General features: G+C 38.7%; 1 protein-coding gene across 1 annotated transcript; it reads left to right on the forward strand.

Moving 5' to 3' along the window:
• Positions 1 to 413: 413 nt before the first annotated feature.
• On the forward strand, positions 414 to 27964 carry drd2l (dopamine receptor D2 like). The gene is made up of 8 exons (XM_056259478.1): positions 414 to 491; positions 9793 to 10163; positions 11111 to 11220; positions 13996 to 14132; positions 22798 to 23003; positions 24675 to 24758; positions 24849 to 25194; positions 27762 to 27964. Exons 1-8 carry the CDS (start codon positions 464 to 466, stop codon positions 27956 to 27958), a joined length of 1479 nt encoding a protein of 492 aa, XP_056115453.1. The 5' UTR covers positions 414 to 463; the 3' UTR covers positions 27959 to 27964.

A 27964-nucleotide genomic window follows, 5' to 3' on the forward strand; every position in this document is an offset into this window, starting at 1 on the left:
AGTTATTGGCTCTTAAGCGCTTTATGGCTCGTTAGCTTAAAATGTGTTGTCACCATCAACGGCTCATATACAATCAAAAAATTTAAACAAAGTTTAAACAGTTTATTTAGATTTGAACTTACAATCAATGCAAATTAATAAACGTTATTAGTTTATCGCCCCTTCTGTTCCCGTCATGAGGAGAATTAAGCTGCTTGAGTTATTATGGATCTTTATTTAGATACGTCTTAGCACTATTTCTTTTAGTATAACTGTTAATGTAAATGGAAATAAATCGGATGAATAACAGCAGGAGCGGTTGGCTGGGCGGGAGGAGGCGCGCGCCTGAGGAACAGAAGATCAGGTGCATCTGCTGCAATGTGCAGGATTACTTCATCTGCTGCTTCTCAATCATATCTTTATTCTGATTCTCCCTCCACTATTATGAAAGTAATATCTTCTGTTTCATTGTAGGACTGTTGAGATGCGTGTGAAGCTCCTGCTGAATGACAGTAAGTCACTTTACCTTATTAGGCTATTCTTCATGTTTTTCTCGTTCTGCGCGTTTTGAGTACGGGGCATGTTGTCACAAGATGTGTAACTCAACTTCGGATTTTGTATGTTGGATTTAAACTCTTAAATTAGAGTGATTTGACTGATTTCTGTCCTAAAAACAAATTTCTGTCCTTTTGTAATAGTATCAGTTGAGTATCAAGTGAGCAATAAAATACAAGACAAAAAGAAAGTCAGGACAGTGGGTTTTATGTTTAAAAGATCGGGGCGAGTTGTCACGTGTCATATGTTAGGCTATTTTCAGTCAATAGATTTATTACAATGCAATAGCGAAAAAAATAGTTTGATACGTGTTACATCATGATGTGTCATGAATTTTGTCTTTCGTAGTCGCTTTACTCGTTAAATTTAGCTGAAAAGTCTATAATAAGCAGGTTGGCATTGTAACAACATGCCCCACTATTGGGGTCAGTGTACAGCAAACTGTATTTAAGAATAAACACCCTAAGAAATATTCACTGGAGTAAAATAAAAAGTGTCACTTTGCCCTGCATGGTCTCCTCTATCTCCAATTATTGCATAGATGTTGGCACCTTTTTTTTTAATGTTTCAATTTCACTGAGAAAAATCGTCAAACCTCATAATTAATATTGTCACTTATGAAGTTAATCATTTCTACACTTTCTTTGTGTCTGTGATTCAAAATTCTATGGGTTTTTTTATTATTTCTTGTTCATAAACAAAATGTAGGCTATGTTCTACAGAAAAGTAGCCTACGGTTGGGTCTAAAGTCTGAGACCCTGCTTTAAATGTTTTTAATTTAATCCAAAGGTTTTCATTACTAACAAACAACACATTTGAGTAGAAGGTTTAAATGAAAACCGAAATGAATGCGAGAATCTCTCCAAAGGGGATCTTAAGGGTCCTTCAATGGAGAAAGAAAATCTGTACGAAGAGCCATCTGATCAATGAGACTCAATTTTACATTTGATTAGTCACATAAAAAATAGTCCAAAATCCAAAATATTGTGAGCTGTGACCACCCTTTCAGTTTTAAATATTTTATTATTTTACCTTCTTTTCTCCTTTTGCCGTTTGTCTTGGAATGATGCAAATTTCAATAGCTTTCCTAAGCAAAAAGAAAACCCTTCCCTCACTTGGCTCTTGATCACTTGTCTGGTGCTCTACATTTGTAGAGGTTTGTGCGCATCCCTGTGGCCCTGATCAGAGGAGATGTCACATAATAAAACAAAAACATGGCGCATTAAATGCAAACAGAGCCTAAAGCTTAAAAAAGCTCAAAAAGCTGCTAATTTTCGATGCAACAATGGCGCATCTGGACAATCACTGACTCTCTAATGCTGCAGGATTTCAGTTCTGTAGTTCATCTGCCACTCGCATATACGTGTACAGATGCAATAATCAGTTGTCTATATATATTTTTATTTGTGGTTCTATAGGAACTATTTCATGCACATTATGTGTCAAAGTTTATAGTTACAACTACACACTATTCATATTTTCATTCATCTATTAAACTTTATGAAAGATCTTTGTTGTTCAATAACTAGTGCTAAAATATGTATCTGAAGTTGAGCTCTTAAGCGGTTGAGCGGTTAATGAAGCCGTCAAGGCATTGGGAATGAGTGACACATTCCCCTGCGGCAGATGAGAAACCTTATTACTGGCTATCTCTGACCCGTTAAAGATTCATCTGAGCTCCCCATGGGCCTTGAGCAACGGCACGCTCAAACACTCCTCATCTCATGAAACCTGCCAAGATCCTCTTCATATTGCAGCCTGTTTTTAGGGTCATTACGTTAAACATGAAATCACTCTGTTTGAGTTCTGCACATTCCTGGTCTTAAAGGGATAGTTCACCCAAAAATGTAAATTCTGTCATTAATTACTCACCCTCACGTCGTTCCAAACCTGAAGACTTTCGTTCTTCTTGGGAACACAAATGAAGATCTTTTTGATGAAATTGAGAGCTTTCTGTCCCTCCATTGACAGCTACGCAACTACCACTTTGATGCTTCAAAAAGTTCATAAAATTAATCCGAATTGAGTGGTTTAATCCACATTTTCTGAAGAGACTCGACCGTTTATGAAGAACAAATTGAATTTAGGCTTTTATATTCACATGTAAACATTCATCAACTCACACATCAGGGGCACGTTCAAGTTCCAAACGGTGCGCAACGTTTTACTGCGGTTTCCGGGTTGAACGTCATGTTTCCTGGAAACGGCGTGCACCGGTGTGCAACGGGGTTTGAGATGCGTTTTCTCTTGTTTGGTGGGTGTGTCAGAACTGCAGTCCAATCAGCAGCAACATGTATATAAAGCACGCGGTATTAAAGTGAACTCGCACAATGGGTTCAAGGTATAGTAATTTACAAATGTTTTCGATGCAGCTCGGTATACGCAACAACTGAGGATATTAGAAGAAGTTTGTCTTAAGTTTTATTGTAAAAATATAGGATATCAACATAATAATGATGTACGGTAGTTGTTTATATTTTTAGCTTCAATGCAAATGTATGACATTTGGTATAGAAATAAACATGGTAATTAAGTGCTTTTCCTAAAAATGAGAAAGAAAATACAGGGTATTAAAACAGTATGAACTACAAATAAAGTCAGTATGTGAGGCTGAATAGATGTGTTTTAGTCTGAATTAGGTAAGATGTGTGCTACCATTTCAGTTTCAGCAATCCCTTCACTCGATTGGGATGTTCTCTTGTGTTCTGGGCGGTAAGTGCAGTAACTGTAACATCGGCCATATTTTGTAGTATTAAACACATATTTATACCGACTTCATCAGGCTCTGAAAATTCTTCACAAAGAACACAAAGAATGGCCTTCTCAGCTGCCATAGTTGCAACTCTTGCGTCATCAGAACAGTGTGTTCAACGCATCACCGTTTCTGTTTAAAAAACGTTGTGCAACGTTTTGTCGGGGCTGAACGCAGCCCAGTTGTGATAAACGGAAGCTCAAGCATGTTCGCATGGCGTGCGAGAACCAATGAGGTTCATTCTCGTGTTACGCAGCACGTTTGAACTTCTCAAGAACCAATGATGTTCATTCTTGTTACATATTTGAGCTTCAGCGAGAACCAATGAGGTTCATTCTTATTAGGCTTGCTATGATAGTCAGTGTTACCCATAGACAGTATAAGAAGTGGACAGAGCCATCTCATTGGAACTCAGTTGAGACAGTTGAAGCCCATTTTTAGCGATTTTTGAGCACTTCCGTTCCTGACGCACAGACTCAAACCGACTCAAACTAAGCTTGATGACGTGAGCAACCTGTCTGACAGACGTAAATCTTCTAGTAGCTGTGCGTGAAAATTGCCAGCGTTAATCTTGCAGAGACGGGGAACTTGAGCAAAGAGTTCTTTGGCGTGAGTGAGCAGGAGTAAGTATTCCGTTGCTTTTATGGACTCATTATATGGGCTTCTCCCTTGACGGGACGTCCCCCCGATCGCCTGCGAGCTTCTCCTCCTGTCTGTACGGTAATTTCTGTACAGCGCGACAGAGAGTCGAGTGGTTATGACGCAATCGTTAGCCTATTTTTAGTAAATCTGTTTCTACGGGGCCATAATGTAACATAGAAGGTAATGGAGCCCTTTATACATTGTCGTGTTTCTTTAGAAATAAATAATGGACAAATGGAGTCTTTAAACGCCTCAGATGTAAAGTTATTCGCTGTCAAAGTGACGCCAAAATGAAAGGGAGTCAATGGAAATGCTAACGCAAGTGAAGTTCTGCTACAAGATGGCGGCACCCGGCCGGCTTCAACTTCCGGTCGATGGATTACCCCCTTGGTGTTACCGGTGTTCAGAAGCAACACTGGTTACATCACTTGCCCACCGCGGCACCGCCCCCCCCCCCCCCCCCTCCCCTCCCCCCACCATCAATTCGATTTTTTTTTTATATATATAAAATCATTTAGTACAGTTAGAGAACAGACACTATTAAACTGTATGTGTCTGCTTAATAAATCGTAAGCCGAACGAGAGTCGCAGCACAGATCAGCAACAGGAGTCAGGTTTCATTCATCACGAGAGTGAGGAGCCGGCTGACAAGGTGACTGCGGAATATTTGGTGTCAAAGCGAAATGTAAAAGCGCCTATTTAAGCGAATTTGTTTTGTTGTGTTTTTCATTAAGAATAATAGGCTAATGAACTCACCATTCAAGTAATAAACAATAAATATTTGAAAACGAAACTAAAATGTGCACAGCCGCACGTGTCAACGGGGCGCGGAGTGAGCAGAACAGCTAAACTAAAATGTGCACATTTTAGTTTGGTTTTCCAATTAGCGCCAATTGCCCCGTGCAAACGCGCGCATTTTACATTTGCCTTTAAATTAGCGATTTAAAAGCCCCCGCCGGTGATACCGGTATTACCAGTGTTGTCACACGTCGATTAACCAGTGGGAAAATATCCTCACCGTCACATCCCTAATTCTCATGTTTCCCAGCACGTTTGAGCTTCTGCAAGAATCAATGAAGTTGTTTTCCCGCGTCATGTTCGGTTGAGCTTCTGTTTAAGTTCACTGATCAATGTTTAAATGTGAATAAAAGCCTTAATTCAATTTGTTCATCATAAAGCTCAATTCATATGACCTCATTCATTTACGATATCTTTATGATCTTTTGAAGCATCAAAGTGGTAGTTGCGTAGCTGTCAATGGAGGGACAGAAAGCTCTCAGATTTCATCAAAAAAGATCTTCATTTGGGTTCTGAATATGAACTAAAGTCTTACGGGTTTGGAACAACATGAGGGTGAGTAATTAATGACAGAATTTTCATTTTTGGGTGAACTATCCCTTTAATGTGAAGGATTGTCTTCACAATGTTTCATGCAAATTCTCTATCTCTGAAACGACTTCAGCTGACGCCTGTCATACAGAGACAAGTTTCAACATCCAATCAATTAGTTCAAATCAAGTCGTGACCTACACAATTTCTTTCTCATTGAATATCCCGTTTCATTGTAAGATGATTTCTATGACAATTATGCACATCATTTTCCTCCTAATTGTCATTTTCTAATTACCTACTCATTACCATTTTTGGTCATGTGAACTGCATCAGGCATGCAGGATTTTGGTTCGTTTTTCGTAATATTGCAGATGTGTGATGGGGTGTTTGTTTTTTATCAGTATCAGTAATGTATTGCAAAAGCTTTCTCATTACTGTAATATTGGAAAAATTATATCATTAATAATTTTATGTAAATTGTAAAGTATGCATTATGCTAGTGATTTCTATACAGTAAAACATATTTTATGAATATTAAATGAATTTGGGGTGACCTACTGTAGGAGAAAGTGTGCACTGTGCTTGATTGTCATTAAAATAATATCACAATGCAAAAAAAAAATATAAATATTTTTTCCAACTCAGTTTTCTTTTTATTTGAAGTGCAACATGGTATGTTTTCATGAGGATTGAGACGTAGCGATTAAAACTGATCATCAGCTGCATACATTTTTAGGAGATAGAGGTGATTATTAGATTAGGAAGCAATTATTCCACTGCAGAATCAAACTGCACGCAGAGCTATTAATTTTTGAGTGCATACATTCATTAGCTAATACTTAATTATCACACATGCATCATTTTCTCATCAGTGATCAGTGTTTGTGTCTCTGTAATGACAGATTCATCAACGCTCAAATGAAATACAGATACGAGAGCTCTCATTAGTGTGTATTGTCCTGAGTGATTCCTAATTAACAGGCGTGAGGATGAGAACAGAAGCTAAGATAGATTCCCTTTTGTGGGAATGTGTCGAGTGCCGCTTTCTCTTTAATCAGGGTCGACCGGCCGCACAGCTGCAGCCTCGTTTGCATAATTCGTTTAAACGAACTGCTGCCCTAAGAAACATCTTAATGTTGGGATGATGGTCTCAGTGAACCTGAAAAGATTTGTTGTGCTATTTGAAGCTGCATAAATTGCTTTGTACAGTTGTTTGCCCGTGGTGTCGTTGTGACTGATTTTAGAGCATTGTTACTGTCTGTTGTGCACTAAAGTGTTTAATATGTTTCTTTGAATCTTTTTTACACTGAAGTTTGTGAGAGCCGTCTAATTCGATCCAATGCCGGTATTCGATTAGAGGTAAAGGTTTACCCATCCACCCTCCTTTGTGTGTATGTTATCTAAAAACCGTATTACCTTTTGTTTTACTTATTTGGAAATAGGACACTTGTACCAGTTGCACTTGTAGACATTTCAAATAATACTAAACACATGTATAAAACTGTATGATAGTTGTTCAAATTAAACACTGTAAAAAAAATATGTAGAAATTACAGTATTACTGGCAGCTGCTTGCCAGTAACTTACTGTAGTTTTAAATTGATGTTATTTACTGGCAACAGTTTGTTCAAAGTTAAATGAACATTAAACATTAACAAGTCTTTATCTTTACAGAATAAAACTAAATAACAGCCTCATGCAAAGCATTCTGGGAACCAAAATCTGAAGGAAAAAAAAACAGAAAAAGGTTGATGAAGATTTCTGGTTCCCAGAATGCTTTGCATTAGATTGTTATTTTATAATTTTATTCTGTAAAGACAAAGACTTGTTAATGTTTAATGTTCATTTAACTTTGAACAAACTGTTGCCAGTAAATATACATCAATTTAAATCTACAGTAAGTTACTGGCAAACAGCTGCATAATTACAGCAATTTTTTTACAGTGAACCCATAGATTCTTATGTGAGTTTGGGTGATCTCTGCAAGAGTGGGGGATGCAGGGAAGAAGTGTGTATGTGAGAGTTCAAATGTTAATTTGCCAAGGTCCTTCGTCTCATAGACCAGTGGTCAGGTCTATCTCTTCAACCAGTTTTTCCAGTCTTACAAGTTTTTACTGTGAGCTGAACGGTGAATGAACAACCATGAAATGCCTCAAATGCGATCAAGTGCTTTCAAGGCAACGGTGTTTTTGGTTCAATAGTTTCAATAGACTATTAGATTAAAATCCTGCTGTTACATGACTCATGCGTGACTGTTCTGTATGAAACTGCAGTCGTGCTGGCTTTACCTCACTGTGGCTTTACATTTGTTTCCTTGAGAAAAGCTCTTGATGCCACAGAGCAGACTGCCAATGCAATTAGACCCCACGTTGGGCGCCACTTTCACTGAAGTGCTTGGAAAATGGCAAGTAATGAGAAGTTACGTTGCAATGCACCGAAGGCCTGATCGTGCATGTGTGTGCGTGCTGGGAAAAGAATTTAAAGGGATAGTTCACCCAAAAATGAAAATTATGTCATTATTTACTCACCCTCATGTCGTTCCAAACCCGTAAGACCATTCATCTTCAGAACACAAATGAAGATTTTTTTGTGATGAAATCTGAGAGCTTTTTGTCCCTCCATTGACAGCTACGCAACTACCACTTTGACGCTTCAAAAAGTTCATAAAGAGATCGTAAAACTAATCCTTATGAATTAAGCGGTTTTGTTGTAAACATTGATAAGCGAACATAAACAGAAGCTCAACCAAACTTGCTTAACGCGTGAGAACAAACTTTACTTAACGTAACTTTACTTTTCATTTATTACTTAAAGCTCACTTGAAGTTCTTTGATACTACATCAAAAACTACTAGCCTAACTGATAAAGTTCAAACATTATTAAAAACAAGTGAACAGTCATAAAATAAGAACAAATATACAAATTACAAGCAGAGATGAATACTAAATAACAAAGTTACAAAGTCTAACAGTAGTATTCAGGGACAAAAATCAATAATTAAGCCTAAATGTAAAATAACACTTTTTGTTCACTGTAGAAATTAATAGTTACATCTTTGTTACATCAACTAGTTACAATCAGCTGTATTTTGTTGTTTTATTAACATTAATGATACAGACAACAGGTATATTAGGTTTGTGCTTTGAAACTGACTGCACGGACCGAAAAAACTGACAAACAAACATCCAGTTTCTTTCTCAACTGTTCACTCATGACATAACCGAGAGAATACTTACCGAGACGGGTATTTAGAGATGATTTTGTGTTTATGTGTCCGTTCGAGGTCAAGGAAACGCGAAAGATGAATCAATTCGGTGTTCGAGCTCTATCTGAAATGCCTCTTCTTCTGCGTTTAAAGTAGTTTGAATGTGTAAATTGGCAAGACAAAACACATCCAAATTATAAACTTTCACTCTATGATGGTTAGATTTAGCAGTTAATCCGCGAATCACATGCGAGCCGTGGGGCAGCTGGTCCATACGGATCACGGATCAACTGCGATCCCTTGCACCCCTAGTAATTAATGACAGAATTTTCATTTTTGGGTGAGCTAACCCAGAAATTGCATTCAAGTTTTCATGCTTTAAAGTCCCCATGAATTCAAAATTGACCATACTTACTTTGTTTGCCTAAATTGATCGTTTTGTGGTGAACAGTTCATCCATGCAAGTCAATCCACACAAAAAAATGTTTTGGCTTCGTAATCTTTAATCAAAATCTGAAATTTCCTGATGACGTAGGTTTGACCGTTTGGGTGTCTGCTTAACATCCGTAACCTCGCCCCTCCAACTGACAGTAGACAGGCTGAATGACAACACCTACTTTTCTAGATCCAATCAGGTGCTAGTTGGCAAAAAAGCCACGCCCACTATTTTGCCTCATTTAGTATTCCGTTTCTCTCGGAAATACGTCACAACACTGGAGAAAAGTCGTTTGCAACTTCCGGTTCACGGGGACTTTAAATAAACAGTTGCAGTTTAAAAGAATGTTTGTTTGCCAGTGATTCAATAACATAATATTCAATAGGCGGTGAATGACCGGTAATGGTAAGCAGAAAACACAATATTTTTTATGCAGTTGATTACAATTAACCAGTTCCTTAATATAAAAGAAATGAGTAATATTGTTCAGTCTTAGAAAAGTAAAAAATAGAGCACAATGTACTGTGTTGATATAAAGGAATTTTCCATATCGAATTTTCACAGGTATTTTAGGTAGCCTATTTTTAATCGTGCATTGGATTGTGTAAAAGTAAATGTCCATAAACATTTTGGCAGGACATTACCAGTACCTCTTAGGTTTCTTTCTTTTCTTACACTGTATATTGTTAATTTAGTGGATCAAGTGGATGTTTGTGTTTCTCTAACAGCTTATTGATGAGGTGTTGATGTATTAAACCAGTTACACATGTGCCCATGGGAAATATCCGGTTAAGGGCTTTGCAAAATGGTTAATGAATAAATAATGACACAATTGTAATTTTTGGCTGAACTATTCCTTGAATAGTTTTAACGTCATTCATGTCTTCCCAGGTGCCCAGAGGAGCTGCATAATGCCTCTTCTCGACGTAACTGAAGACAACTTCTCCATCGCTTCCCCAACCCAGAATTCATCTCCAGCTTTTTCCTCCATGGCGTTTTCCTCCGTCAGTCCATCCCTGTCCTCGTTTCTCCCACATTCAAACTGCTCCGTGGCTCCATCTCCCTCCTCACCTCCGTATAACTTCTACGCTGTGTTGTTGGTGTTGCTGATTTTTTGCGTGGTGTTCGGTAACGTGCTGGTGTGTGTGGCCGTGTCCCGTGAGAAAGCGCTCCAGACCACCACCAATTACCTCATTGTGTCACTGGCCGTGTCAGACATGCTCTTGGCCACACTGGTGATGCCCTGGGGCGTCTATCTGGAGGTCAGTAGACGTACTAATTGGTCAATTTAATTGGTAATTACATGTAGTTGCAACCCTGATGTGCACATAAGTAGTGCCCAATGGAATCTGTTTATATGTTTCCAAAATTCAAATTTTTTCCCCTTTTTTTCATTTTTCTGGATTCCATTTTAGTTATCGAAAAGCATGTCTAAAATTGAATTATACAATTTAATAACAATTTATTAAAAGTTTAATAAAAACTAGGCTATATTTTCAGGGCCCTATGAAATCAGTTCTAAGAAATCAAAAATAAGTTCTGTGTTTTCCATTTAAAATGTTCTTTATAAAACATTTTCATGGCTTAATTAGAGTGAAATAATCAAAAATCATGTATAATCAATTGAATTCCTAAAACTATTTATAATTAAACTTTAGAAAAACTAAACAATTTAACTTTTTTTAAATAGTAGAGTCCTATAAAAAACTTCAACTTTTCTGAATTTATGATTTAATTTATTATCAAAAATGGTGGTATTAGCAAATGAAGGCATGAAACATGAACCATTTAATTAAACTTTTAAAATGTCACAAAATGAAAATACATTTTATTTGGGGGGTTTTTTGGCAAACAAAGTGCTGCACAACTGTTACTGTTAAAATTAAAACATGGGGGGAAGAACTTGATATTACTTGAAAAAAGTTTTCATATTTTAACTATCATTACATTGAGAAGGTAATATATGGTAATATGTTTATTTATTTTATTTATATATATCAAGTTGTAGTGAAGAATTTTTATGACAATCACATTTTTTATTTCGCTGATATCATTGCGCCCTGTATAAGAACAAAACAAACCGTGATTGGTCACTGTACACGTCAGTCAGACGGTCTCCAGCTTTCTAAGTGGCATAAGCTGATTTTATGCTGATATATCAAAAAGCACTGATGTTTGATGTCTAACGAGAACATATGTGTTTGTACAGGTTGTGGGTGAATGGAGGTTCAGTCGGATCCACTGTGACATTCTGCTCACCCTGGACGTCATGATGTGCACTGCCAGCATCCTCAACTTATGTGCCATCAGCATCGATAGGTGACCCATTCATTCACTGTCGCATTTACTCAATAAACAGCCAAAGCGATGCATGAATGAAATCCTTTTTTAGAATAAAAATAAGAATGATTCTGATTAACATTTACCAATTTCCTAATCTGTTTTGCCTCAGCGTTTGTTTGTAGCTATGCTTGACCTGAATTTATCTTTGGTTTAAACGCACTCCAGGCAATTACATGCCAGCAAGGCAGAGGAGATTATAAATTATAAATCCTGCAGTGTGTTAGAGGCACTTTTTTCCCTTGCGGAGAATTTTAGTGAATGCTGCTCCTCATTAAACCGGCTCTGGAAATGTGCTGGAAAATTGGAAGTACATTAAAGTCGATGTGCATGAATAACTTATAGGCCTATAGAAACGAGCTGCAGGTAATGTGGTTCACTGCTCAGCATTGTGGATTATGCTTGGCCATTATATAAGCGTAAAAAAGCATCATTACTGTACCTGAGAATGTGGAAAAAAGAAAACTGCCCCTCTTATTCAAATTCACATTTTCAATTTCAACCATTACATACAGTATATTCAGAAGCGGTTTAAGTTTTGACTAATCACGGTATTTCTACATACATAATCACGGTATTTCTACAAGGCTTAAACGAGAGGACAGTGGTGCTATTCTTACACAAAACACAAAAAAGGGCTTTAAATTAGTTTCTGAAAGACTGTCTTTCATTTGATGCACAACCTTTAGAACAGACACCTCAAACTTTTCAATAAATGAATCTGCTCGTGTTGTAGTTAAAAGACATTTCTATAAAGTGTTCGGCAGACTTTTAAAGATATGCTCTGGTCGTTATTGTGTCTTGGGTTTTATTCTCTCAAATAAGGCGACTTAAAATGAAATGCACTCCACTCCTCTGTTTGTTTCCTTTATTCTGATCGATGTTATTGATGTGTACAGATTGACAAATGTAATAGAGGGTTCATCATATTGATTGAACCGCTGTGGCTGTATTGAGAATAACATACTGCCTTACTACTCTTACTCCTCCTTCAATATATAGCACGTGTATCATGCATATACGTACATTTTCATTATAATTTGAAAACCTGAGTGACCTGCTTCATTAAAATATGCAGCAGACAACAGTATACAGAAAACTGTATCCCATAATGCAATGCATTTGACCTGACCTTACATTTTCTGGGTAATGAACAGAAGTAACGTCAACTGCTATGCTGTGTTAATTGCGTAAAATATTTTTAATGTGTTAAACTGAAAAAAATGTATTGACAGCCCTCATGTATTATTAAAGGAATTAACGTAAAGGATTATTAGGAACACATACTAATACTAATACTGTGTTTGACCCCCTTTCGCCTTCAGAACTGCCTTGATTCTACGTGGCATTGATTAAACAAGGTGCTGAAAGCATTCTTTAGAAATGTTGCCCCATATTGATAGGATAGCATCTTGCAGTTGATGGAGATTTGTGGGATGCACATCCAGGGCATGAAGCTCCCGTTCCACCACATCCCAAAGATGCTCTATTGGGTTGAGATCTGGTGATTATGGGGGCCATTTTAGTACAGTGAACTCATTGTCATGTTCAAGAAACCAATTTGAAATGATTCGAGCTTTGTGACATGGTGCATTATCCTGCTGGAAGTAGCCATCAGAGGATGGGTACATGGTGGCCATAAAGGGATGGACATGGTCAGAAACAATGCTCAGGTAGGCCGTGGCATTTAAACGATGCCCAATTGGCACTAAGGGGCCTAAAGTGTGCCAAGAAAACATCCCACACACCATTACACCACCACCACCAGCCTGCACAGTGGTAACAAGGCATGATGGATCCATGTTCTCATTCTGTTTACGCCAAAATCTGACTCTACCATTTGAATATCTCAACAGAAATCGAGACTCATCAGACCAGGCAACATTTTTCCAGTCTTCAACCGTCCAATTTTGGTGAGCTCTTGCAAATTGTAGCCTCTTTTTCCTATTTGTAGTGGAGATGAGTGGTACCCGGTGGGGTCTTCTGCTGTTGTAGCCCATCCGCCTCAAGGTTGTGCGTGTTGTGGCTTCACAAATGCTTTGCTGCATACCTCGGTTGTAACGAGTGGTTATTTCAGTCAAAGTTGCTCTTCTATCAGCTTGAATCAGTCGGCCCATTCTCCTCTGACCTCTAGCATCAACAAGGCATTTTGGCCCACAGGACTGCCGCATACTGGATGTTTTTCCCTTTTCACACCATTCTTTGTAAACCCTAGAAATGGTTGTGCGTGAAAATCCCAGTAACTGAGCAGATTGTGAAATACTCAGACCGGCCTGTCTGGCACCAACAACCATGCCACGCTCAAAATTGCTTAAATCACCTTTCTTTCCCATTCTGACATTCAGTTTGGAGTTCAGGAGATTGTCTTGACAAGATTGTCTCCACACCCCTAAATGCATTGAAGCAACTGTCATGTGATTGGTTGATAGATAATTGCATTAATGAGAAATTGAACAGGTGTTCCTAATAATCCTTTAGATGAGTGTATAATATAAAAATGCTAAATTACTGTCTTTGTTGATAATTGGACGACTCTCAATGTAGAGTGCAACTGCTTGCAATGTTGCATAATAGAAACAGTTTTAGTATTCAGTAGTATTCCCGTCTGAACATAGCCTGACTGTCTGTCTTGTATGTCATCAATGTGACGTAATATTTTATTTGGTACACCTCTAATTTGAAAACACGTCTGCATTTCACTTCAACAGCAAAATGTTGCACATTCATCTAAACGTGTCGTGTGTCGATGTGCAGGTACACAGCCGTGGCCATGCCGCTACTCTACAACACGCGCTACAGCTCCAGAAGACGGGTCGCTCTGATGATCGCTATCGTCTGGTTCCTGTCATTTGCCATTTCCTGCCCGCTGCTGTTTGGTCTCAATAACACAGGTACAAAACACTTACATGGACATTGTAACTAGTTTATGAGGAAACTGTATTGATAGAATCGTAGGGCCTTGTTTTTTTTTATATGTACACTCAACATCAAAAGAATGTTCTTAAAGTCACTCAAAACTCATATGATCTTCTGTGAGTCTCAAAAGGAGAATCTTCATGCAATTCTTTGACATATGGCAACAGTTCACTGTAAAAAAGATGGCTTAAAAACAACCCAATTTTTTCTGTTTTGTCATTTTAGCAGTTTTAAATGCTCATCTAGTGTTATTATAGGTATAGCTATTACTATATTGCTGGGTTAAAATTTTAAATCATTTGCAGAATGACTACTGTAACAACACAGGCAACAGTAATAATCAAAAGGAAAAAATTTATTAACAAGCAAGAAAACCCCCAAATTGACAAAAATATTGGCAAAATTTTAAATGGACGTATGAGTGAGGAAAAGGTGCAGAAAAGACAGTTAAATACAGCTTATTCCGTTAAACAAATTGTCTTTGAAAAGTTTAATATTGAATAACTTACATTTAAAGGGTCACTTCACCCATTTCAACATTAATCTTTATTGAAAGTGGGTCATATATGTAGTCGAAATGTAAAAGAAATTTTGAATTTGATGCCCTCTTGACCGAGAAAAGACAGAAAATAACTTTAGTGCGCATTTGTATGCAAGACAACAACTCCCACAATGCACCACATTGCACAGCTCCGCAAGCCACTCCCACTAATCCAGAACAGCGCAAACATCAGAGAAATCACTTTTCCGTCTACAAGGCTAACGTTAGCTGCCACCAGAGTTAGAAATTCATTTCACACAAAATTTCTAGTTAGTTGGCTGTGGCGAGCAGGACGAGGGCGAGGGATGTGATAGGACAGCGCGAGGCCGGTGGCGCGAGTGATAATGAACGACACCTGTGAGACGCACCGGACCGGTGTCTCTCGCGTCTCTCACCGAGGAGCGGACGCATAAAACGAGGAGCGACGACAGGGCAGATCGAGAGAGGAACAGGCCTGATTTTATGTTGTGTTTTGTTTCTGTTGTGTGTGGCCAGCAGTGAGGGGCTGCTCGCTTATATTTTTGTTTTGTATTTGTTTATTTTACTATTAAAATGTTTAAATGTTTGCCGGTTCCCGCCTCATTCTTCCCACAACAACGAACCCCGTTACATTGGCAAACTCATTAGTGAATTACTCCTCGTTTGTATTTCTTTCTATATGGTGAATTATTGCATGATGATGATAAAGTTACCTGGATGTTCAGTCAGAACATATGCGGTGCGAAACTTGGATGGATCACAACACAAACGTCCGTGTGCTCGTCTGATTCAGAGGTTTCGTCCAGGTGATATTGCGATCGTTGAAATTCTCTGCAGCAGACGGACTCTATCTGTGTCCGTAGCGCACAGCGAGAGCCGAGAGCACGACATGTAGGCACCAGCAGTCCGCCCAGCTCGAGCCAGTCCGGGCTTCTCGTCTGCGCCGGGCTGGTCTCCTGCGGCGGCCGCTGCCGCAGCCGACGCCGCCGCCTCTTGTTCCTCCATCAGCCTCAGCTGCTCTTCGCTATATTGTGGCTCGTATAAATAGCCACGAACATCAGTTTCGAGCAAAAGATTTTCAAAATCCTCGTCTTCCATATCGTGTGTCGTAAATTCAGGCATTATGGTAAATCTAACTCCTTGAGCGCTTGTTAGCTTAGCTTGCTGTCTTCCAAGCAAGATGGCGGATTAATAGTTTAGTTTCTTCAGGTTTAGTCCCACCCACTGATCTGTAATAGGCCGGTGGGGTGAGTGGGTCCCACGCCCTTGAATAATAATGAGCTAAAGGCTGTAGTTTTCTTAATATGCAATGAAATTTATCTTCCGTCCTATTGTGACGCAAAATGACGATATTTACGTCACGATAGGACGGAAGTAAAACACTTAAATCCTTTTTTCTCCCATCTCAGAAAAAAAACAAGCAAAATTCCACCATCATTATAATATATGACTGGGTTTCTAACAATACAAACCTTAATGCAAATGGGTGAAGTGACCCTTTAACTCTTTCCCCGCCAGCGTTTTTGAAAAGTTGCCAGCCACCGCTTGCATTTTTGATAATTTTCACAAAAGTTTCATGGCCCCCAAAATATTTTGTTGTATAAATATCTGAATATCTGCAATATGTAAAAGGATAAATAAAGCATCTGCTTTTAAAAGAAAAGAAGCTCATTTTATTCTAGCTTCATGCATTATTTTTTTATCAACACTTGAATGTGGGTAAGTTTAATTAAAAAAGCAACATTTTGAGCAAAAAGCTGGGGAAATCACGTTTTTGTCAAAGACTACGTCTGGATCGGATTCAGAAAGATGATCAAAACATCAAAAGTCCATCAACATTCTCAACCAAGCATTTGTGTTGAAAAAATGTACCTGGGTGTTTTAGTGCTCAATGTCACCATGTCAGTCGTGCTGAATTGATGTAATGCGCCCTGAATGAAGAGCTGAAATTCTTTTAAAACAGTGAAACCGTCATCACTGCACAACCTGTCGAGTTTAATGTAAAATTTCTCTTCCTCCGGCTCTCTAGTTCCATCCTATGAGCCTGACCTCTGTCTGAGTTTTCATGAACTTCATTGGTTGAAACAGCAGAGTGAACTTTTGTGCTGATTTCCATCCAAAGGGACGTGGCTGGATTCATGCACTTGTAATGAGGTTTCCCTCCGTGCATAATTATCATTTCTGCACTCCAGGCAATATGTGTGTTTTCCTTTGTGTTAAAGCTCATGTGACTGTGTTTGATGTGATAAGGATTTGGGAAAAAAAAGCAAATCCCAATATCCCTCCAAAGAACACAGCCTCCGGGGCAATCCCTAAAAAATTCATTTTTAGCTTGGTGGGAATCATTACGGATGGGTCGCAGGAGCTGTAAATTATTATGCATTTATTGTTAGTCATTTTTTCAGATTGTGTGCCCATGCAAAAGTCTCCATTTGCTCTAAATTCTGTTTCATTGGTAAAATACATTGCACATCACCTCTTTTCTCACAGTGTCTGAAATGGTACGAAAAAGGATCCGGTCTCTCGAAACCCCTCCTTTCCAAGAGCCTACTCTGCTCTGATTGGTCAGATGGCTCAGCCTGTTGTGATTGGTTAACCTTTTACAGCTCGTGTCAGAAATAAAACGCCCATTACCATGTATGGATTTCAATTCCGGAGGCTTCCTCTGCTTTTGACACACCGTTATACGAACGTTAACGATAGCGTCAGTTTTACCGAAAATTTCTCATTTTTGTTTAGTTTAAAGGTGCAGTGTGTGATTTTTAGCGACATCTAGCGGTTCGGTTGCGAGTTGCACTAAGGGCTCAGCCCACTGCTCACCCCTCCCCCTCCCTTTCGAAGAAGCTACGGTGGCTAAAACGGGACAAACATATCGTCGTCTGAGACAGCAGAGAATAGCCAGAGTAAGCCAAGAGTGTGTAACATTGTCACTGTTTCTGTACCACAGTCCATTATAAACCACATCATGGATAAAGTTTACAAAGCCATAGTCAGGTGAGGATCATGGGTCTTAATATATAATATAATAATAGTAATCAGCTGATTGTCTCACAAACGTAACCAGCACATTTCTCCCCACATAGCAAACCCATAATACAGCGAGGGAGAAGAACCACATGAAACTATGCAACTATATATTTTTTCTAACAGGGTAGTAAAAGTTTAGCTGGCTAAATATGAGCTGTTACTGTGGCTGAGCTGGTTAAAGCATAAAGCCTTGTTTAAACTCGACACGTCCCCATGATATGAGCCCAAAGGTGCGCGCGGCAAAAGTGACATGATTGTAACAGCGCGCGCCTCCGCATCCCCTAGACACCATTTACTACACACAATAGGCTTTTTTTCTCTGATTTTGAAAACTCTTCGCGATCGACATAAAATGCTTCCAAGATCGACTTGTCGACCGCGATCGACGGGTTGGTGATTCCTGTAACATACTGTTTTACGGCCAATGGCAAGAGTACTAATCAGCTGTCTCACGAACGTAACCAGCACATTTATCCCCACATAGCAAAGCCATAACACAGCGAGGGAGAAGAACTAAGTTACATGAAACAGTCCAACTACATATTGTACACCACTGACAAGGGAAAAGTCACTACTCACGGTGTTTATGGCTAGCTTCTAGCTTTCTGCGGCTTCTCTTTCAAGGTTGTGACGAAGCGCGCTCTGTAGCGCTGTTTGTTCGTGTTCGGCTACGGTAGAAACATGACGTCACAATATGTCGACCTTCATAGAAGGGTGTGCCCGCGGTTATGTAGATATAAATGTCTCATTCTAATGTAATAAAAACATTACGGTTTATTAAGGAAGTTCTTTATACACCACTGAAAACATGGATGTCATATTGCATTTTTGTTATTAGATACTCAACATTTTTACACATTGCACCTTTAAGTTGAAGTACTAAAATAACTAAAACCAAAATAAACTAAAACGTAATAAAACCAATATAGATTACTTTTTTTTTTTTTTTACTAATAATGACAAGCACAACCAAAATGGAGAATATAAAAATAAAATGTAGTTCAAAAACTATTATCAAAAACTATAATACTAAATCAGTGATATTAAAATAACAGCTGTTCAAGGAAATAAAGCAGAACGTTTAGTTGAACTCCATTAGTTCAGCTTAGTTATGCTTAAAGTCTCCTCTTTTGGGGCTTTAAGTGTGTGAATGTGTTAGACTTACTGTTATTTATAAGCTAGTGTGCTCCTAATCAATGACAAAATTTGCATTTAGAAGATAAAACTTTCAGTCTCTCACTTCCGCCAATATACACTCACCGGCCACTTTATTAGGTACCCCATGCTAGTAACGGGTTGGACCCCCTTTTGCCTTCAGAACTGCCTCAATTCTTCGTGGCATAGATTCAACAAGGTGCTGGAAGCATTCCTCAGGGAGTTTGGTCCATATTGACATGATGGCATCACACAGTTGCCGCAGATTTGTCGGCTGCACATCCATGATGCGAATCTCCCGTTCCACCACATCCCAAAGATGCTCTATTGGGTTGAGATCTGGTGACTGTGGAGGCCATTTTAGTACAGTGAACTCATTGTCATGTTCAAGAAACCAATTTGAAATGATTAGAGCTTTGTGACATGGTGGAAGTAGCCATCAGAGGATGGGTACATGGTGGCCATAAAGGGATGGACATGGTCAGAAACAATGCTCAGGTAGGCCGTGGCATTTAAACGATGCCGAATTGGCACTAAGGGGCCTAAAGTGTGCCAGGAAAACATCCCCCACACCATTACACCACCACCACCAGCCTGCACAGTGGTAACAAGGCATGATGGTTCCATGTTCTCATTCTGTTTACGCCAAATTCTGACTCTAACATCTGAATGTCTCAACAGAAATCGAGACTCATCAGACCAGGCAACATTTTTCCAGTCTTCAACTGTTCAATTTTGGTGAGCTCTTGCAAATTGTAGCCTCTTTTTCCTATTTGTAGTGGAGATGAGTGGTACCCGGTGGAGTCTTCTGCTGTTGTAGCCCATCCACCTCAAGGTTGTGCGTGTTGTGGCTTCACAAATGCTTTGCTGCATACCTCGGTTGTAACGAGTGGTTATTTCAGTCACTGTTGCCCTTCTATCAGCTCGAACCAGTCTGGCCATTCTCCTCTGACCTCTGGCATCAACAAGGCATTTCCGCCCACAGAACTGCCGCTCACTGGATGTTTATTCTTTTTCGGACCATTCTCTGTAAACCCTAGAGATGGTTGTGCGTGAAAATCCCAGTAGATTAGCAGTTTCTGAAATACTCAGACCAGCCCTTCTGGCACCAACAATCATGCCACGTTCAAAGTCACTCAAATCACCTTTCTTCCCCATACTGATGCTCGGTTTGAACTGCAGGAGATTGTCTTGAGCATGTCTACATGCCTAAATGCACTGAGTTGCCGCCATGTGATTGGCTGCTTAGAAATTAAGTGTTAACGAGCAGTTGGACAGGTGTACCTAATAAAGTGGCCGGTGAGTGTAGATCAATGATTTTGATGACATCAATCTGCACTTCAGCTTCTCAATAGATTTTCTGTCCAATCAAATGCTCTCTAGAATCTACATTTACTATTTTCTACATGGTGAATTGCACATAGTGAACTATTCAGAGAGTGTAAATATGCTTTCCATTGGGGTGAATGAAGTCTGGTTTCACGTTAGTGTCACGTAAACCCCCGCAGCTCGGGTCCAGAGACACGATAGCACAGAACAGATCATAAGCGCGAGTCAGCGCAGACCAGAAAACGTATCGGACCTATTTGAATTCTGCACAGAATGTTATATTTTAAAGCGATATGGAGGAGATTACAAGAAGTAACGGTTAGAGATTAGGAGAAAACTGCGGCTTTACCGAGCTCAGACAGCTCTGGCTAAGCTGTGATATAAACTAAACACATATTGGCTATTTTATAAAATGGGAGGAGCTGCTCGATGTGTCCCGCCATGTCTTCCTGTTTCAGTGTAAATTACTTAAACACATTGAATAATGCTGCACGTTTCAAGGCACTTCAGTGGGCCTTTAATGTAATATGTAGCGATTGCAGCTCCTCAGTATTGAGAAGCCTCCACTTATCCACTGTTTGTGTCATTATTTAAAGTTAGTGCTTGTGTACATATATACGTATATATGCTCCTGAATTTCAATAAGCGCGCTCCTCTTCCGCTCAAGTGGCATCTGCGGAAAAACAGAAAAAAATATGCAGCGTTCATCAAACATGACATGTTTGAGCGCTGTGAAATTATGTTAGCAAGAACCATTGAGTCAAGGTCTAAAAGTTTCTTTAAAAAGAACCTATAATGCTTTTTTTGTGTGTGTACATTTCAGTTTTTCTTTTAGTGTGTAACGTTGCTGTTGAAGCATGAAAAATGTCTGCAAAGTTACAAAGCGCAAGGCCACTCAAAAGGGAGTTATTCTCTGTATCAGTGCGCACTGTTTCTGAACTCCAGGAACGAACACGTCACAATAATCCTCATTTATAATAATAATAATAATTATAATAATTCGTTACATTTATATAGCGCTTTTTCTGGGACCTCAAAGCGCTTCACATATAGAAGGGGGGAATCTCCTCAACCACCACCAATGTGCAGCATCCACCTGGATGATGCGACGGCAGCCATAGTGCGCCAGAACGCCCACCACACACCAGCTTACTGGTGAAGAGGAGACAGAGTGATGAAGCCAATTAGTATATAGGGATGATTAGGAGGCCATGATGGACAGAGGCCAAGGGGCAAATTTGGCCAGGATGCCGGGGTTACACCCCTACTCTTTTTCGAAGGATTTTTAATGATCACAGAGAGTCAGGACAGGACCTCGGTTTAACGTCTCATCCGAAGGACGGTACTCTTTGACAGTATAGTGTCCCCGTCACTATACTGGGGCGTTAGGACCCACACAGACCACAGGGTACCGCCCCCTGCTGGCCTCACTAACACCTCTTCCAGCAGCAACCTGGTTTTCTCAGAAGGTCTCCCATCCAGGTACTAACCAGGCTTATATAATTCCCACACAAGGCATATGCAGAATAACGGGGCGGGGCCTGGTTGAGTTAGTCAGTAGTGTGTTGAAACTCGCTTATGGTAAGAGGTGTGACGTTTGAAGTGTTTGATGAGATGGGAAGAAGGCCTATCAAGAATAAAGAGCTGTTCTGTAAATTCGAGATACAAATTAATCCAGTTTAAAGTTATACACCGAATTCACTACTCCAAAACTAGAATAAGCAAAATATTTCCCTCCATATCTTCTCAATGTGATAGGTGCGGGATGGCGGAGGGGACATTGGCACATTTATTTTGGTTCTGCCCTAATTTATATGATTTCTGGTCTAAGATTTTTTAATTGTTTTCAAGCGCATACAGAATTAACATTCAACCTGACCACAATCTGGCTATTTTTGGCTATTCTGATGTAATGGATACTATTCCCCATACTTTTCAGCATGCTCTAACGGTAGGCTTGATTGCGGCCAAGAAAGTAATACTCCTCAATTGGAAAAGTTCACAAGCGCCTTGTTTCCGAAGATGGTTAAATGAGATGCTTTTTAATATCCAAATGGAACAGTTACATTTTGGAGAGTTCTACTCACAAAAAAGATTTGAAGCCACATGGCGACCTCTCTTGGGACTTTTGGTAGTTTAACACTTATTTCCCTCTCCTGTGGGGAATTTGCTGTATTATAAAACAATTGCGAATATTGTAATTTATGTGTATCTATTTATTTTTATTTTCAATAATTATTTTGTATATATTTGTGGACTGAGGCAATCTTAGATGGTTTTTTTTGTTTGTTTTTTGTGTCTTTGTTGTCCTGACTGTTTTATGTTTTTTGTGTTTGTTCATATAACTTCAAAACTGTTAATAAAAATAATTTGAAAAAAAAAGAGGTGTGACGTTTCCCAAAGACACTCGAAGCGGTTGACCAATCACAACACACTGGTCCAGCCGACCAATCAGAGCATTAGTTACGCTTTTCTGAAGGAGGGCCTTCATAGAGACAGAAACTAAACAGAGTGATACTGACATTTAACATTCCTTAAGAAGTTCGATTTTGATGTAAACTGCATGTTTGCATGAGATTCACTCTTGTCCTTTCTGTCTTTCATATCAGCCAGTCAAGAAGGGAGAGACTGCAGCTTTGCCGACCCTGCTTTCGTGGTCTACTCTTCTGTTGCTTCCTTTTACGTGCCCTTCATTGTGACCGTGATGGTGTATGTGCAGATCTGCGTGGTCCTGCGCAGACGCGGCAGACGCACCGCACCTTCACGCAGACACGGCCTCCATCCAGAACCCAGAGATGGACAGAGATCTCGCAAGGTGTGCTGGGAATATCCTTTCACTAGAATTTTACTAAGCCCTAACCTTAGCAGTCCTTCAATATTTGCTTACATCCTTTGGTCTAGCAAACAAAATTTGGCTGAAATTTCAGCAATTTTTATCACATTGCACAGAGAATGCCATGTCAATAGGTGCCATCAAAAGTTTTGAAATTGTAAATAATGGTACACTACCGAGACTTCCTTTCAAAATAGTAGTCCACAAAACAATTCACTCATGAACACAACAAAATGAATACATTTATTCTGTAAGGATTAGAGGTGTTTCAGTAAATGTATTCATAATGAAAATTTTCAGTAAGGGTCTTTCGATTCAGTATGTATAAATATTATAATAATTATAAATAAATACAGTTTTGTTTCGAACTTCTCTGTGTGCGCAACACAATTTCAAACTCTGAGTTCCCCTCCCAGGATGAGACAATATCATTTATATCAATATACTTTTGATGTTGCGAACACATCTGAAAAATAAAGAAGGACGCAGAGTGAGTTGCTGCCATATAAGTGCATGATCCAAGTGGTCTTAAACATGCGCTTCAAACTAAATCATAAATCTACTGTCAGATGCGCGTGTTTTTTAATGGCTTTGAGACGCTGTTTCCTCAGCGCACAACTTACTTCTTACGGTTGAATACTTACCTGTAAATGTTACAAATTCACACAAAGAATTACCCTGACCGCAAGCTAGTCTACGTTTAACTTCACAGATTTCAATGAACGAGTGCTGGCATGTGCATGTGAATCAAATCGAAGGAGTGTAATATTCTAACCTTATTATAAAATATTTTGCATCCAACAACACCATAAACTGCAGTGTGTGTTACTGCCGGTTGCAGCAATATTGACAGATATTTTATTTAAAGACAGACATAGTTTGTTCAGTAAACAACTGGTTTGTTTTTTTCCCTGCTGTACTAAACCATGCCTTCAAAACTGAGAAATGTACCTGATCATCATTTTTATGTGTTCAGTTACACCCCTAGCAATGCATCAAATCGATATAAAGTGCACAGTAGCATCTATATTGTAACAAAAGATTTCTATTTCAAATAAATGCTGTTCTTTTAAACTTTGTATCTCAGTTTCCATAAGAATATGTAGCTCCTGAACTGTTTTCAACATTGATAATAATAAATGTTTCATCATATTAGAATGCTTTCTGGAGGATCATGTGACACTGAAGACTGGAGTAATGATGCTGAAATTTAAGCTTTGATCACAGGAATAAATTACATTTGAAAAAATATAAAAATGTTAAAAATTAAAATAAAACAGTTATTTTAAATTTTAATAATATTCCTGTGTTTTTCATCAAATAAACGCAGTCTTGGTGAGCATAATGGTAAATTGCACACCATCGCGTTACCCAGATTACCCGTTTTTCGCGTCGATCGCGTGAATTGAACATTCGCGTCTATTCGCATCTTTGCATTGACTTTGTATGGAATCTACTTGCGCAAATAATTAAATTAGCTTTTGGTGTGCACACACACCATAAGAGACTTCTTTCAAAAACATTCAAAAGTCTTTCCAACCCAAAACCTTTGAACTAGATATAACATGCCTTTTGATTAGAATTAAAATGATTAACTAGTGACTGCAATCTGTCACATTGTTTCATTGTTTTCTCTCTCTTTTTGTTTGTCAGAATAAGTGTACTCATCCTGAAGATGTGAAATTGTGCACTTTAATATTAAAGCCTCCTCCAGCGGCTCCGCAACGCAAGAAAGTGGTAAAACACTACAGCTATTCATACTGTCCCTCTCACATTCAGTCACTTATTAAGCGTGAACATCTGTGTGAATCATGTTCTCTGTGACAGACGCTGGTGAAAGAGGCCGTGGTTCATCCTCTGGACGTGGAACCCATGTGTTTTCTGAGTCAGGACAGAGAGCCGCCTCCACAGCAATCGCAGCGGCCTGGACATGCTAAAATCTCCCTGTCGGTGTCTGTGGCGCCCAGTCCCACGCGTCCCACACGGCCCTGCTCCACGCTCTCGGTCCCCGGCCTGCGCAGGGCCGCCCTGCAGGAAAGCGTGAACGGCCCCCACGGATGGAGGGAGAGAAACGCAGACAGAGAGAAAGGAGCCGTGGCGAAGGAGAGAGTGAGAGGAAGACTGTCACAGCAGAAAGAGAGAAAGGCGACACAGATGCTCGCCATCGTTTTAGGTGAGAGGTTAAATTAAATTACTATATGATGATCCTGGTGACTGTCCTGGTAGCAGGACACTTGGCACGTTTTTTTATTGCCTTTTCCCCTATCACATATTTTAGCAATTGTCATAAATTAGATATATTTCTAGAGCTTATCTCAAAATTTAAAAAAAACTTAGACCATGGAAATTGTATACTGGGCTCAGTTTTTTTTTATTATCAGTTTCAAATTTAGTACACAACTTGGTTTGACAAGTTGATTTTCTAGTCCAAATTATTTAGTAAAATATACATTTTGTATCAAATTTAAAAGGTTTTGTTTATTACATTTGCAGCTTTTTTACACTTACATTTTTTTAAATCTGATCGGTGTCTTTAAAAAAAGAGGCCATCCTCAGGTCTGTATTCCAAAGCATTCATGAATTACAGCCATTTAAGTCCAGATCTAAGCTCAACAAGAGGGGGGTCACAGTTTAATTAAATAAAGATGTAGTCCACGTTTGCTGTGCTCTTCACTTTTGAGTAATCTCTAAGTTGAGAATCTAACCAGGGTGCAGAAATGTATTTTTTTGGGGGGGCTGAAACGATGTTGACACCAGATTAAAGAGTAAGGAGCAAGTTTAAAATCGTCAACTACACCAGAGATTCCCAGATCTTCCTGCAGTTTTCTATCAAAAAAAGAATTGAGTGAGTTTAACTTTTACGACTGAGTGAAGAAATTACTTTTGAACAATAATAAATCATTTAGGCTGATTTAAAAAAAAAAATTTTAACTATGGTCTGAAACCATATCACAGCAAAAGTTGACAAAATGAGATTTAAGTCATTGTTATTTAAGTATTATATAGTTTTAAATTAATATTTGGAATTACCTTTAATTGTTCAGTTTTGAATGTGCTTTTGTGATTTTTTTGTTTTGCTTTTTAATGTCACTATTTAGGTATCACTATCATTTATTTATTATTCTAGGTCAGTTTATATTACAGTATATATATCCAGCTTCAACTCTAAATTTCTAAATTACATTAACCTTAAGTTTTTTCATCTACTATTTATGTTATTTTATTTCAGCTTTATTTTAGTTAACTTATATGTTTTACTAGTTTTTATTTGAGTTAATGATAATAACCCTGATTTGAGTCCACTTTCATGTGTCCACATTGAAATATCTCATGTTGGCAAATAAAACTTTCTTCTTATTGTCTGATTAAAACATCTTTCTACTACGAACTCCATTTGGAGTCGAGAAGCATTTCCGGCTGGTTTGCAGTTGCTGCACATGCTGGTGAACATAAGTGCTGGTGAACTATGTGATTTTAGGTCTCTTTGTTCTTTTAGGCTTGACATTTAAGCAGCAGCACTTTTGACATAATAAATATTAATTATTCAACAGATAGTTCAAATCCTCTAATTTGATTGGACGAGAGGTATTCAAAGAGTGCTGATAGTCAGTATTTCTTCAACAGCACTTTATCACGTACAGATTTATTAGACTTCAGATGAACGGCACAATTCGGCAGTATTTTTTATACATGCCGTTTCTTTGTATTATTTGTGAAATTTACTAGCAATTTTTAAGTGAAAATTGTTTAGAAGTAAATCCAACACAAAAAAAAATCAGTTCACATAAAAAAAAAACTTAGTTTTTTGGGAGTATGTTTTAAAATAAAAATTGTATTAAATGTTTTACTTGCTGATTCTTTGTAATTACATGTGAAATGTACTACAGTCAAAGTTAAACTTTATTGTCCTTTTCCAAGGAAATGTTTCTCAACTATAAAACCGCAGTGACACCATCGTAAAAAAAACCTTTTAAAAGAAAGTTATGTTATTCCAACACTATCTCTTAGTAATTTTATACGTTTTGATGAATTGGTGGCAAATTTGTATGAATTCGTAACATCTCACTCATGCGTTTTCTGAGAGTGACGATTAGATGAATATGTAAATATGTGCTGCAATAACAAAATAAACACACTACAAAAATTGACAGTATGAGAAGCATCTGATCATAGCGATGTGAATATATTTGCAACAGCACTGCAATTCATCAGCATCATGTCGACAGAAGAGGTCATTAAAATTACACTGTTACGATAGTTTGATTATAAAGTATATTTGAGACTATATAGATCTGGCTATGTTAGACTTTAGTTTGAATTAGTCCTTTTTCTTTGCATGACACATTGACATTACAGTATAGAATAGCTCTTTCAGCATTATACTGAAATGGATATTGTATAAGCAATCATTTCATGTGTCATAGAATGGAAGAGGGGCTCTCGGGAGTGTGTGAAAACGTGTGAAATCCTTTTGATTTTCCAAGTGAAACCGGCCCGAATCTTTCACATAAAAGTCTGTCTACAGGCTTTCGGTGACGGTCTTGTCCTTTTAAGTTTCGTTGCAAGCTGTTTACACATTTCCAATACAAAAAGCGATTAATACAAGGAAATTCTTAAACGCATCCCCTTTAAAAGGAGAGGTTGAACTATAGGTGATTTTTTTTTTAGCAGATGTTTTTAACCAGGGTAGCTTACAAATGCGAAGTAGTTTTCGCTCCTTGATGTTTGTGTTTTTTGCAGGTGTCTTCATCATATGCTGGCTTCCCTTCTTCCTCACACACGTGCTGAAAGCTCACTGCGGCAGCTGCTGCATCTCTCCGTCGCTCTACAGCGCTGTCACATGGCTGGGTTACCTCAACAGCGCTGTCAACCCCGTCATCTACACCACCTTCAACATCGAGTTCCGCAAGGCCTTCATTAAAATCCTGCACTGCTGACAGACA

This window comes from Rhinichthys klamathensis, unplaced genomic scaffold (assembly GCF_029890125.1).
Source record: "Rhinichthys klamathensis goyatoka isolate OS25496 unplaced genomic scaffold, OSU_Roscu_1.1 h1tg000168l_1, whole genome shotgun sequence".
In the NCBI taxonomy this organism is placed as follows: Eukaryota; Metazoa; Chordata; class Actinopteri; order Cypriniformes; family Leuciscidae; genus Rhinichthys; species Rhinichthys klamathensis.